The sequence below is a fragment of the Oryzias melastigma genome, linkage group LG9, assembly GCF_002922805.2.
Source record: "Oryzias melastigma strain HK-1 linkage group LG9, ASM292280v2, whole genome shotgun sequence".
Taxonomy (NCBI): Eukaryota; Metazoa; Chordata; class Actinopteri; order Beloniformes; family Adrianichthyidae; genus Oryzias; species Oryzias melastigma.
The window spans coordinates 8,859,358-8,870,851 of NC_050520.1; the positions used below are offsets into that span (position 1 = coordinate 8,859,358).

At 36.0% G+C, this 11,494-nt stretch overlaps 2 protein-coding genes across 8 annotated transcripts in view; one reads left to right on the plus strand and one right to left on the minus strand.

Moving 5' to 3' along the window:
- The first annotated feature begins 1,906 nt into the window (after positions 1-1,906).
- On the plus strand, positions 1,907-8,938 carry LOC112148342 (intracellular hyaluronan-binding protein 4). 4 transcript variants are annotated; one of them, XM_024275406.2, is made up of 9 exons: positions 1,907-2,055; positions 2,130-2,346; positions 4,527-4,668; positions 4,863-5,000; positions 5,087-5,158; positions 6,205-6,285; positions 6,478-6,649; positions 6,850-7,029; positions 8,812-8,938. In XM_024275406.2, the coding sequence occupies exons 2-9, from the start codon at positions 2,136-2,138 to the stop codon at positions 8,866-8,868; spliced, it is 1,053 nt and encodes a 350-aa protein (XP_024131174.1). In that variant the 5' UTR covers positions 1,907-2,055; positions 2,130-2,135; the 3' UTR covers positions 8,869-8,938. The 4 variants fall into 4 exon arrangements, with proteins under 4 accessions (XP_024131174.1, XP_024131175.1, XP_024131173.1 ...); XM_024275407.2 differs by having other exon boundaries at positions 1,910-2,055; positions 2,127-2,346; XM_024275405.2 differs by having other exon boundaries at positions 1,936-2,346; positions 6,205-6,279.
- Positions 8,939-10,568: 1,630 nt separating this feature from the next.
- The window catches only part of cdc14b (cell division cycle 14B), a 12,620-nt gene continuing 11,694 nt past the window's right edge, over positions 10,569-11,494 (minus strand). For all 4 annotated transcript variants that reach the window (XM_024275216.2, XM_024275219.2, XM_024275218.2 and 1 more), the window contains 2 exons: positions 11,417-11,482; positions 10,569-11,279 (listed from right to left, as the gene is read on the minus strand). In XM_024275216.2, coding sequence (XP_024130984.1) covers positions 11,459-11,482 — 24 coding nt within the window. In that variant the 3' untranslated portion in view covers positions 10,569-11,279; positions 11,417-11,458. The remainder of the gene's footprint in view (positions 11,280-11,416; positions 11,483-11,494) is intronic.

The following is an 11,494-nucleotide window of genomic DNA, read 5'->3' on the forward strand; positions in this document are numbered from 1 at the left end:
CTAGTGTGCCGCGGCACACTGGTTGAAAAACACTGGTTTATGTTTTATCGTTTTAAAGGGAATCCAAAGAACCAAGAGGCGCCAAAGTTACGTAATCTTTTCAGGTCAAAGAACAAAGAGGTGCTCTGTAGAAGAACCACTCCGAATAAACACAATACTTTAAAGAAATTCTGTTTATTGATTATCTACTTTAACTAAATTGTTCTATGTTATTATTAATACTCTAATACAGTTAGTGTGCTGTTTTTTAACCTTTAAAATTGCCCATATTTGTAAACAACGAGTGTTTAGTCTTTAGTTCAAATAAAAACACAAAAATCATTCAAAATCTTGTTTTTTTTAATTTGAAATACTGAAGGAAACAACGACTGTCTACTTTAATTTCCTGCAAAAAAAAAAAGAAAAAAAATCAACATAGAGCACACGTGGTTTCCATTATGACCACTAGAGGGTGCTGAGTCTTCTCTTTTGAACTACTATCTGTAGCTGCATGGTCATTTTTATAATGTTCCAAAAATAGTATAATTAAGCCCTATTTATTTATTTATTTATTCATCCCCACAAGTTATACAAAAAATAGATCGTACTGGTCTGTACTCTTTATTTTTTGAAGTATATATGTATTTTCCTGTTGTGTATTGACTAATTTACAGCTGGATTTATTAACATAAGGTATGATCAGTGATTCTCAACTTCTTCAATGATTTCCCCCTCTTAGATAACACTTGTCGGGCATGTTCCCTTAACCAGCGTGAAGGAGCGTCAAATGAAAAGAACGTTTTAATTGTAAAGGCATTTACAGAGTGACTGAGGGTTTCTGCAAAAGTAAGAAACAATAAAAAATATTAGGAATACAGTGGTAATTGCGAGCAGAATTGGCAGCTTTCAATAAGCACTGGAAAAGAAATGTAAAAGAGTGGAAGATATTTATTTTGTAAATAAATGTAGAACAGCAGCTTAATTTTGTTTTAAATTTTAAAGCAATGCTGTCGTGTTGTTTATGGTTTATACACAATTCTAAGACCAGAAAATCGATAATAGTGATTATTTTTTTTATTTTAGCTTATCTACATTTTTACAGGCTGGAGCAGAAACATCATATTTGACACAGATTTTTTTTAATGAGTTTGCATGTGTTGCTTTCAAAAGTCAAACCAAATATATATGTTATGCGTAGAAAAATCTATAAATGTTTTAATGATGTAATTTTAAATACACAAAAACATAAATAAGTGTATTTAAGTGAGAAACTGACCCTAATGTCTCTTGTAGTGCAGCGCCCTGGAACATGTATGATGTTATCAGTGACCTCTGAGGTTTAGATAAGAAAAAAACTGTGTTTTCTTCTGAATATTAATTCTATTAAAATATGAGCTTAATATCGAACTGTTTCAGATTGTGATCTTTCAAAAACTCTTGACATCTGAAGTGTTTTAAGTATTTAGATTAGATTTAAATATTTAATAAGCAAACTAAATATTTAATTGCAAAGCTTAAATATTTAGTTAACCAACTAAATATTTAGCTTAAAATTAAATATTTAGTTGGTTAACTAAATATTTAGTTATTAAATGTAACATTTATAAATATATTAATTTACAGGGTGCAAATATGCATTTGAAAAACAAAACCTGTTTTTTTTTCTCCTAAAACACGCTAAATATCTGAAAATATTGATGTAAAAATTTTACCATTCTGATTTACAAACGGCACCCCACATTTAAGTGTCCAGAAGTTATAAGCTCCTCTTTACAAGTGAAAATACTTTGGCATGTTTGTTTATTTTTTATTTTGCAGACCTTTATTTTTGTCAGTTAGGGTCACACAGTTCAAACTAGCAGAAAGAAGATCAGCACCGACAGCCTCAGCATGAAGCCAAGCCTGCAAAACAGATATTGATTATTGGGGAGCCAATTAACGAGCGAGGGGGCGTGGCCACAGCCTTTACAAACATTTAAAACAGTCTGCAAAGGCACGCGGCTGCTTTTGCTGTTGGCACAAAGATTCGCTCCACTTTGCATTTGGATTTAATCCTGCAGCTGGCCGCCAAAAACGGTGTCCTCTCTGCTCTCTTGAAAGTAAACGTCATCTGTCGATGAAACTCCATGACCTCTGCTCCTGTCCAGCAGGTGAACATGCTGCCGGACGCCTTCGGGTGCGCGGTGGCCAACCGGTTCGGGGACCTCCTGGACGACGAGGCCGACCCGCTCGACCTAATTAGCCGCGTGGAAACGCTGAAGGATAAAAAGAAGAGGAAGGAGGAAGAGGAGAGGAAGAACAGGCAGAAGAAAGCGGGTCAGAAGGAGTCGCAGAGGGACAGGCGCGCGCGAGAGCTGGTGGTTCCAGGTGAGTGCAGCCGCAGAGCATGCTGGGGGATGACTGCAGCACCCCGACTGTCCAGTTTCTAGACTGGATGGTTCTGGCAGGAGTGAGCCCCTGCAAAGGCCGTCAGCTGCTGCAGTTTGACTCATTTCCAGGCGTTTCTATCAAATTCTGTTTATCTGCACTTTTTAAAAACATGTTGAATCCTGTATTATTTAAGTCATGTAACCTTATTCCCATCAGAAGTTTTCAGGTAAAGAATGACGGTTGATCATTTACAGAATCATAAACTCAAAATGTTGATTAGTCTGGAAATAAAATTCAATGTTCTGAAGGTTTTTGAGGACTAATGAACTTGATCACTTAAAAAAATGGATGCAGCTAATCTGACGTAAATTCTATTTAAAAGTCATGCATTTTTGTGGAGATATATCAGTCCAACTATATATATATATATATATATATATATATATATATATATATATAAGTGTTCCCAGTGGTGTTCAAGTTTATTGGTCGAGTTTGCCATTTAAAATTCAATTTACAGACAAATGGAAGTAAATCAAATCCTTTTGCATATGTATATTGTAATCATATATACATTAAAGTTGTAAACTTTTTTAAACTGCAAAAGCAAAGAACTTAATTTTGATTCATCACTCACCGAGAACTGAAACACGTCTCACCTTAACATTGGTTTGAACTTTAACCTGTTCAAAATAATAAAGACCTCTTCAATTATACTGACTCCCTTAAAGTAAATAGTTTCTGTATATTTTTTAAAACTAAATTGTTTTAATCTAAAAAATTCTAATACCTTAATGTAAACAATTTCCTTTCATTTTAAGCTTTTTTTAAACAAAGAAAATAATTTGTTGATTTACAATATCCTGCTCTGTTAACTAATCCTAATAGCTTTTATTAACTTAACTTAACCAAAGATTCCATGATAGTGTTTTCTGCATTTCCCAAAGTCTGCACAATATTTAAGATTCGGAACAACTAATGAACAGTAAACAAGATGCAAACTTTTTGTTTATTACATCCCTGATTTTCAGTAGAATACCAATAGATCTAATTGTGTGTTTTATGTAATTTGAGATTTTCAAGACAATTTATGGTCAATTATTACTCCTAAAATCTTTACTTCTTTGACATATTATATTTCTGCACCATTTAAATATAATTTAACATTTCCAAGCTTTCTATTACCTGAAAAATCCTAAATTTAGTTTTGTTTTCGTTAAGAGATAACTTGATATAATCAAACCATTTTAAAAACCAAATTAAATTCTTGTTCAACAACATTCAGCAACTCAATATTTAATTCTGAACAAAACATATTGGTATCATCAGCAAACGCAATGAATCTCCACTTAGAAACATTGTGTTTATATTGCAATCTATTTTAAAGTTTGTCACTTACAACTGGTATTTCTTTAGCCAATTTAGCACCAACATTTACAAAGAAACAGTTAAATTCTTTAACAATTTCATGTTTGTTCTCAAAAATCACATTATCCTTTTAAATGCAACTTGGAAACGGTTGTCATTTTTCTTTTCTATTACATTATTAATTACTTCTAATATTTTTCACATATCTCTGCAGTAACTTGTCATAATAAGACATTTTTTTGATTTCTCAGTTCACCTACTAATTCATTATTTTTTTTACCTTGTCTCATTTTTTTCTGTTTTGTTTTCAATGAAATCTCAACATAATTTATTCTTTTTTCTACAGGCATTTTCCAAACTTTTAGTAATCAAAGGTTTTGATTTAGTTTTTTTCTTACATGCTTTCAGAGGTCAATAGAAATCATAAGCTCTCATTAAAAAATCTAACAAAATGTAAGAATCATTGACAATTTTTATATATATTTCTGCCAGTCATATTGAAACAATATTGCTTCACTTGCTGAGGGTGTTTTTTCTCTGAAAAAACTACTCATTGTTTCCATCTTTTTGATTCTTTGTCGTTTTTTGCCAAAATTATAAAAAAATAAGACGATTTCTGCAAAGCAGGAGGAGTTCGTGGGCAGGATTGTTGGTGCAGAGTAAGCCTCCCTCATTTCCACACAAATATGTAAAACTTTAGAATAAATTTTATTCAGCAAAGAGCAGAGTTTTAGGAATGAGAGCTCAGTGGTGGCTACAGCCATACACAGTCAAATCAGCATCTGACCCCCTCCCTCTTGTGTCCTCAGTGCATAAGCAGCAGGTTTATCCTGCACCACCGACTGAAGGCAGAGATGGAGGAGAGGAGGCCCAGAGGGGCACCAAGAGGGCTGCTGCTGGACCACGGAGGGGCAATAAAGAGGAACACCCCCTGCAGTCATCCACCATGAAGTATGTGAGCCTAAAATAGTCATTTCATGGTTTTACTCTCACTCCTGCTTGATTGGTTGCCCCTAAAAAGGCAGATTTCTATGAAAGCCTCTGGATTACATAATCTTCTTCATGATCAGTGATGACAAAAAGGTCACTTACTGGGTTTGTGTGATGCTGAAGCTGGAATAAACTGAGCATTGATCTCATTGCAGGCCCTCCCATAATGATGACTCTGACCTCAGGGACAGAGGGGGGAGCAGAGGGAGGAGAGGAGCCAGAGGAGGACTCACGAGGAGCTCTGACGCCTTCAATTCAAGAGGCAAGAGAGAGTTTGATCGGCACAGCAGCTCGTGAGTTACCCTGTTCACCGCTCATTAAAAACACCAACGTATTCTGTCGATTCGGTCCAATTTGGTTCCATTTTTCAATGCTGCAGAGGTCTGTCTGTGGAGGAGAAGAGAGGAGGTCGAGGACCTTGGAACTGGGGCTGTGTGGATGACGCTGGCAGGTAAGTGAGCTTCACCTCTGCATGTGGATGCAGTCTTCAAAACGGTTTTTGTAATTAATAATCACAATTATACTTTTTTTTTTAAAGTTGCAATTTTCTAGGACGTCATTTCTGCAGAGCAGCAGCGGTTAATTAGAAACTCACATCCAAGTTGTGGGTGAGATTGTAGGTGTGGAGTAAGCCCACCCCCACTTCCCATCATCCATTTGTTTGTGCACTCTCCTGCATACTTGCAGCCCCTCCCAACACATTTTTGTTTTGTTGTTCATTTTGTGCAAAAAAGGGGCAAACAATGTTTTAGCAGTCAATCTGTCCAGTTTTGAGCGAGATGCCAGTTCAGAGGAGGAAAACAGACATTCATGGATCCATGCTAGCAGGGACTTTGTGACTCCTCGTAGTCCTAAATCACGGTTGTTACAAACTTTTGTTTTGTCCTTTTTGTGTCTGCTCCTAATTCACAAAAATTGAATAAATACTTGAATGTAATTTTCTTTATAAATGTACATAAAAAATGCTATGAGATTATGTTAAAAAAATCTTTGCAGTGGGTCAGATGCAGCTGTTTAGGCATAAAACCACTTAAAAAAAATCTATTTTAGGACAAAACATTTCAATGGTAATGAGGTAAAATAAAAAAACTGAGATCACTAGATTAGTTCAAATGTATAAACCTCAAAAAAGGATTTAAAAATGAAAGTGCTGGCTTTTTTTTTTTTTTTTTTTTTNNNGCAAAACATATTTTAATGATACAAACGTGAATTCTTGCTGTGAAATGTGTCTTGTTTGTATAGAAAATGACTAAAAAGATTAGGCAATGGTGTTAGTAACTTTTCATCATTGGGATGGTGGGAAAATATATTTTGAATGTATAATTTTGGCAAGACATGAGCTGCATTTTCAACAGACGGGTCGAATGTTCAAACTGTGCCGAGCTGTGCTGCACTCTGGCTCCTTCTCTTTGATTGTGTTCAATTAGTGTTTTGAATGCAGCAATTTTCACGTTAACTGGAAACTAATCCAATTTTTTGGACGGGTGTTTGTTAAAGTGAACTGATGGAGGTGACGTCTGACGCTGTCGGAAAATCCGAGGATCCTCAAACGCCTCTGGAGGAGGCGAATCTGAATCTGTAAGCTAAAGCAATCCAACAAAGTTGCTTTAATTTTGAGCAGTGTTGTGCTTTTCTCTTCATTACCAAATTTTAAGTCATTTAAAGCCTCCTTCTGTTTCCAGTAAACACTATACTTTGTTTCAAATTTTTATCACTGAAGAATCGTGACAAACCAAAGTGACTGCTGTAGTTCGTCATCAATTTTGACAGGGCAGCAGAGGACGACAAAGAGATGGTGGTCCAGGTTGCCATGGAGATGACCCTGGATGAATGGAAAGCCATGCAGGAGATGAATCGCCCCAAAGCGGAGTTTAATATCCGCAAAGCTGTGGACAAGATTCCATCCAAGGCTAAAGTCATCCACCAGTCCAAGAATCCGGAGGCAAGAAAACTCGTTTAATGAGAACATTTGTGACAGGAGCAAAGCTCGGCGAGGATCTAGATGCAGAAGAGACAAATTCAATCTGAGCATCAAAAGATTAATTAAATGTTAAACTAGAAATCTTTGAGAAATATATTTAATATTAATTAAAATAAATCATATTGAATGTTTAGTTTTTGTATTTCCTTTTAAACGTTTAGAACCTGAAGGAGACGATGGAGGATGAAGGGAACTTCCTCCGCAGATCCGTGAATGACATCACTTCCCTCTTGGACATCAACTTTGGGAGTCTTGGGCGTCCCAGCCGTGGAGGTCGAGGCAGAGGAGGAAGAGGTGGTCAAATGACTCGCTCCGAGATGCCCAAACCTGTGCTAGAAAGGGTACGTACAGCAACACTTCTCGAAATGTTTCTACAATCAGTTAAATCTATTTACAATAAATGAAGATTTCTTAACATTAAATATTTCCTATTAGGGATAGTTGATATTTGTTCCTTTTGATCAATTCAATCCGAGTCACTGACCTAAAATCAATCCAGGACATCTTTAGCCAAAACTTCAACCAGTGAAGCAAAACATCAACTTAATTAGCTGAACCCCCATTTGTTGCAGTTTGATTACCAACCCAGTTCATGGAACCTAAACTAACTTTTCGTTAACCCTTTGACCGATAGACGCCCACAGGCTGTGAGATCAGCGTATGTCTAAAATAAACTTATTTGAATATTACTGACATTTTACTGAATTAGAGAGAATATGGCATTTATTTGTAGTTTGTAGATGAACGTTGATCTGACAGCTGCAGCACGGAGCAGAAGACGCACTGTGGGGGGCGGAGCCTATTGGAGCCATCTGCTATCATTGTATTTTCATTCAGAAATGTTGATTTGTTTGAAAAATTTTGTTCTTGTTGTTTTTATGAAATTACAACTAAAACTTTCTGTGTTGTAAAAACAGTTTGTCAAAAAAAATTGGGGGTTTCCACATCAAAATGAATCACTTTTTTTCAAACAGAATTTTCTGTTTTTTCAGGATTTTATGTCTAGTGTGTGAATACGACATGACAAAATGAAGGTAGTGTCACGTAGGTGAAGTTGTACTGATTTAAAATATCAAATAAGCAAGCAGGTGGTTGTAAAAGTAGACAAAACTAAGTTTTAGGCTGTTGGTTCCAAATGGTTGATGGAAAAATAAAGATCACTGCAGTTCATCTAGAAAGGAAAGCAAATTGAGAAAAAAAAAATCAATGCAGGATATTAAAATTAAACATTATATTCTTAAAAAGTAAGAATAAAAGTAGTAGTTAGTTTATGGACCCCAAATTATTTTTTTTTCTAAATTTATTTCCAAAAGCTTTCAAACGTACAGCCTGAACTGTTGATAAAAAGCTTAAATTTCTAAGTGTAAAGAGTTTTCCTTAACAAATTTTATTTTAAATGTGTCATATCCAGTGTTGGGCATCTCACTTCAGAAAAGTAATTAGTTATAGTTACTAGTTACTTCTCCCAAAAAGTAATTGAGTTAGTAACTCAATTACTGCATCTTCAAAGTAATTAGTTACTTGGCAAAGTAACTCGTTTGCACGTTTGTGTTGTGATTGTAATGTTTATATCCATGTCTACCGCCTGTTTAGATGCAAAAACATGATCACATTTGTCAATCGCGGCATTTTATTGTGAAAAACTGGTTATATTTTGAAAAGAAACCGGATTTTCTCATGCATCTTGATGCAACTTCCGGCCAGAATTGACGCGGAACGCTCGGGTGCGAAGCGCCCAGCTCCAGCAAGATCATCAAACTTTGAAGTAACGCGCCGCGATTTACACGAAGTAACTATAACGGCGTTACAGCGAGGATGAAAGTAATTAGTTAGATTACTAAATTACTTGATTTATAACGCCGTTAGTAACGCAGTTATACTTAAACGGCGTTAGTCCCAACACTGGTCATATCACTGGTAAAAAATGTAAATGGTGAGTCTTTTATTTGACTGTGGTAATTTATTCCTGCAGTAAATGCATGTTCTGCTGTACATTTGAATCTGTTTTCAGACCAATCATAATTTTTTCAAACTTTGCTTTGAGGCTAAATTAGAAGCTCATTCATACTTTATAGGAAAGTTATAGTCATTTGGCTTCTTTAACATCCCTGTTTCCTTGTCAGGACGAGGGTCTGGCACCAAACCCCGACGACCCAGAAGACTTCCCAGCACTGTCATAAGGAAAATGACAAATTCACTCGAGTTTCTGTTCCACTCAATCCACTGTTCAATAAAAGCTTTTGCAAAGTGTCTTTGTTCATTTTTCATGTTGAGTTTGTGGGCAGTAAAAGCCTGTTTCTCCATTTGGTTTTAATGCTTCTGCTTGTCCAGCTGATGATGCACAATATAGATAATCCTGTAGAAGTGAAGTGCTTTTCAGGCTAGAACTGCAGCTGGAAGCTCTTGTGGGGGAGGCCATGAGATTATGTCATGATTTTAACACTCAATTGGTATCATGACGGTTTAAATTTTTCTTTATCTTAAAAACCTGTAAGAATAAAAGATCCCAGATTAGAATAGGATTAGAAAACTGCAACTTTGAATCAGTAAGTTAAGCTACCATGTTTGAAGAATTTTAAGTGCTTTTAGCTTTAAAGGGGCTGTTCTGTGCAAAATCTACTTTTTGAGGTTTTCATGGTTTTTTTCTAATGTTCATTCCTCACTAGAAAACAACCCCAAAGTGGTATTTTGATCCGTTGATGCAGTATTCTTCTAAAAACCTGGGCTCCGAGCAACAACTCACAAAAACAAGCGGGTTCTCACAAGATGATGTCACAGATTGAGAACTGCCTCTTTCAGGAAGAGTGGGCAGCCAGAACCACCTGCAGGCTAACACAGGCTAAGCTAAGCCTTCATTCTAAATGTAGAATACTGTATAGCCAATGTAGCGATGGCCAGGCCTACTAAGGGCAGATGTATGGTCTGCACATCCATCAATCCAAAAGTTTGGAAGCTTTTTGTTTTTGTGGGAGAAATGCAAACATTGCCAATGCTGGTGTTGTGCCAAGATACGTTTCCCCTGCCAGAATTTGTATCCCTTGTTGCGGCACGGCTTCTGGGATAATGATTTTTTTGTCCCAAAAAGTGCATGGTGAATGTTTGATATATTTTGGGGCTTTTGGGAGTTTGTCATATTAGCTCTTTCTTTTTTTTCCTCCAAATTTTCTACATTAAACGACACAGATCCAGCCTGCCAGAACCTCCCAATAATTTGCAGTAGGTGGAATAATTACTTGTTCATTGTTAAATGCTTTCATAAAGTACCTTTTTTTTAGATTGTGTTTCTTAACCTAAATGAAGTCTTTTTTTTTTTTTGTAACACCAAAAGCTGTCATCGTTTTATGTAAAGTATGAGGGGGAAAAAAATATAAATACGACATTAAACTCCCCAAATCCCTAGATTAAACTATATTGTGATCATCCACCTTCTATTTTACAAATTTTGGGACAAAATATGAGTGTTATCAATGATGCCAGAAGTCGTGCCACAACAGGAGATGCAAATTCTGGTAGGGGACGCATATTTCGGAGCAACACCTGCACTGGGATAACGTCATGAAATGGACAGAGCGGCAGGCGGAGCCTCAGAGATCAAGGCGTCTTACATTTGGGTAAGAAAAAAAACACTAACTTGTATTTTATAATTTGTTTCTTTAGTTTACCAAGCATAATATAAGATAATATATATACGGATATAGTTTACTCTGAAAGGTGAAGAAAAACATGCTAAATGCCCTTTAAAGTGAACAAAAAACTATTCCCTGCAGAAATCAGTTTGAAATAAATGATTCTAGAATTTGATAGTATTGTGAATCTGCAGCATTGATAATGAAGGGTGTGTTTGAAATCTGCCCACTTAATTACACAAAAACACATCAAGACATATTGGAGTAAATTTATTTTTAAAAAAATCTTGATTTTTATAGATGAAGTAAATGTATTTTATGAACAAAAGTAATATAGCTTCACAGGACCATTTTATGGCATGATTCTAGCAGTACAAAATATTTACAAAATATAAACTGAGTATTAAATGTTGGTGTGTGTATATACAAACTTGAAAAAAGCATGAACTGAAATGTTTGGCAAGTGAACCGTAAGATAAGCCAGACATTGATTAGAAGCACAAATCGTGAAGTGTCATGATTGAAGACATTTGAAGCAAACCAAAGGAAAACCTACATGTGTGCTGCTTCCTGTCAAAGGAAAAACAGGTTTCCTCCTAAATTTGAGACTAATTCCACAAAGGCAAAGCTTCAGACATGAGGGCTGCTGCACAGTGATCTTCTAGGATGGGGGAGTTGCACATTCACATGCTGCTCTGGTTGAATCTGACGTTTGCTACTGCATGCTTCAATAGGTAGAAACAAATCAGGCAACAGAACTTAAGTTCATTACATGATGCAGAATAAAAGAAAAAAACTTTAAAAAATCCCCAAGTGCCTCAATAACATGTTGGTGAAGATTCCCAACAATTTAAAAAATAAAATAAAATCCAACGTTGCACAGTTTATGAAAATATGAATCTGTAGAATTCCCCGATCCACAAGTTCACCGGAGTAGAGGGGGCCACGCTTTAGGCAGGGCGTGACTGAAAAACAAACACACAAAACCAAGATTTAGTTCACATTCCTTTGCTAAGTCTTATTTCAATGTGAATTCCATTAGAAAGGGACTGCACATAGTAGAAAGTGACACTAATAATGTAGAAAACTGGAAAGTAGATACCATAGTTTTGATAATCTGATTGGGGGGAATGACCTGCAACCTCTACGTGGCCTGGAGACGATGCGTCTGTGAGTAAAA

Bases quoted from the DNA above. Each gene is read 5' to 3' on its own strand.
- LOC112148342 (XM_024275404.2), top strand. From the start codon at position 2,106: ATGACCTCTGCTCCTGTCCAGCAGGTGAACATGCTGCCGGACGCCTTC. The intron at 5,159-6,204 runs GTAAGTGAGCTT...TGTTTGTTAAAG, and splicing joins TGTGTGGATGACGCTGGCAG to TGAACTGATGGAGGTGACGT. The intron at 7,030-8,811 runs GTACGTACAGCA...TTTCCTTGTCAG, and splicing joins CCAAACCTGTGCTAGAAAGG to GACGAGGGTCTGGCACCAAA.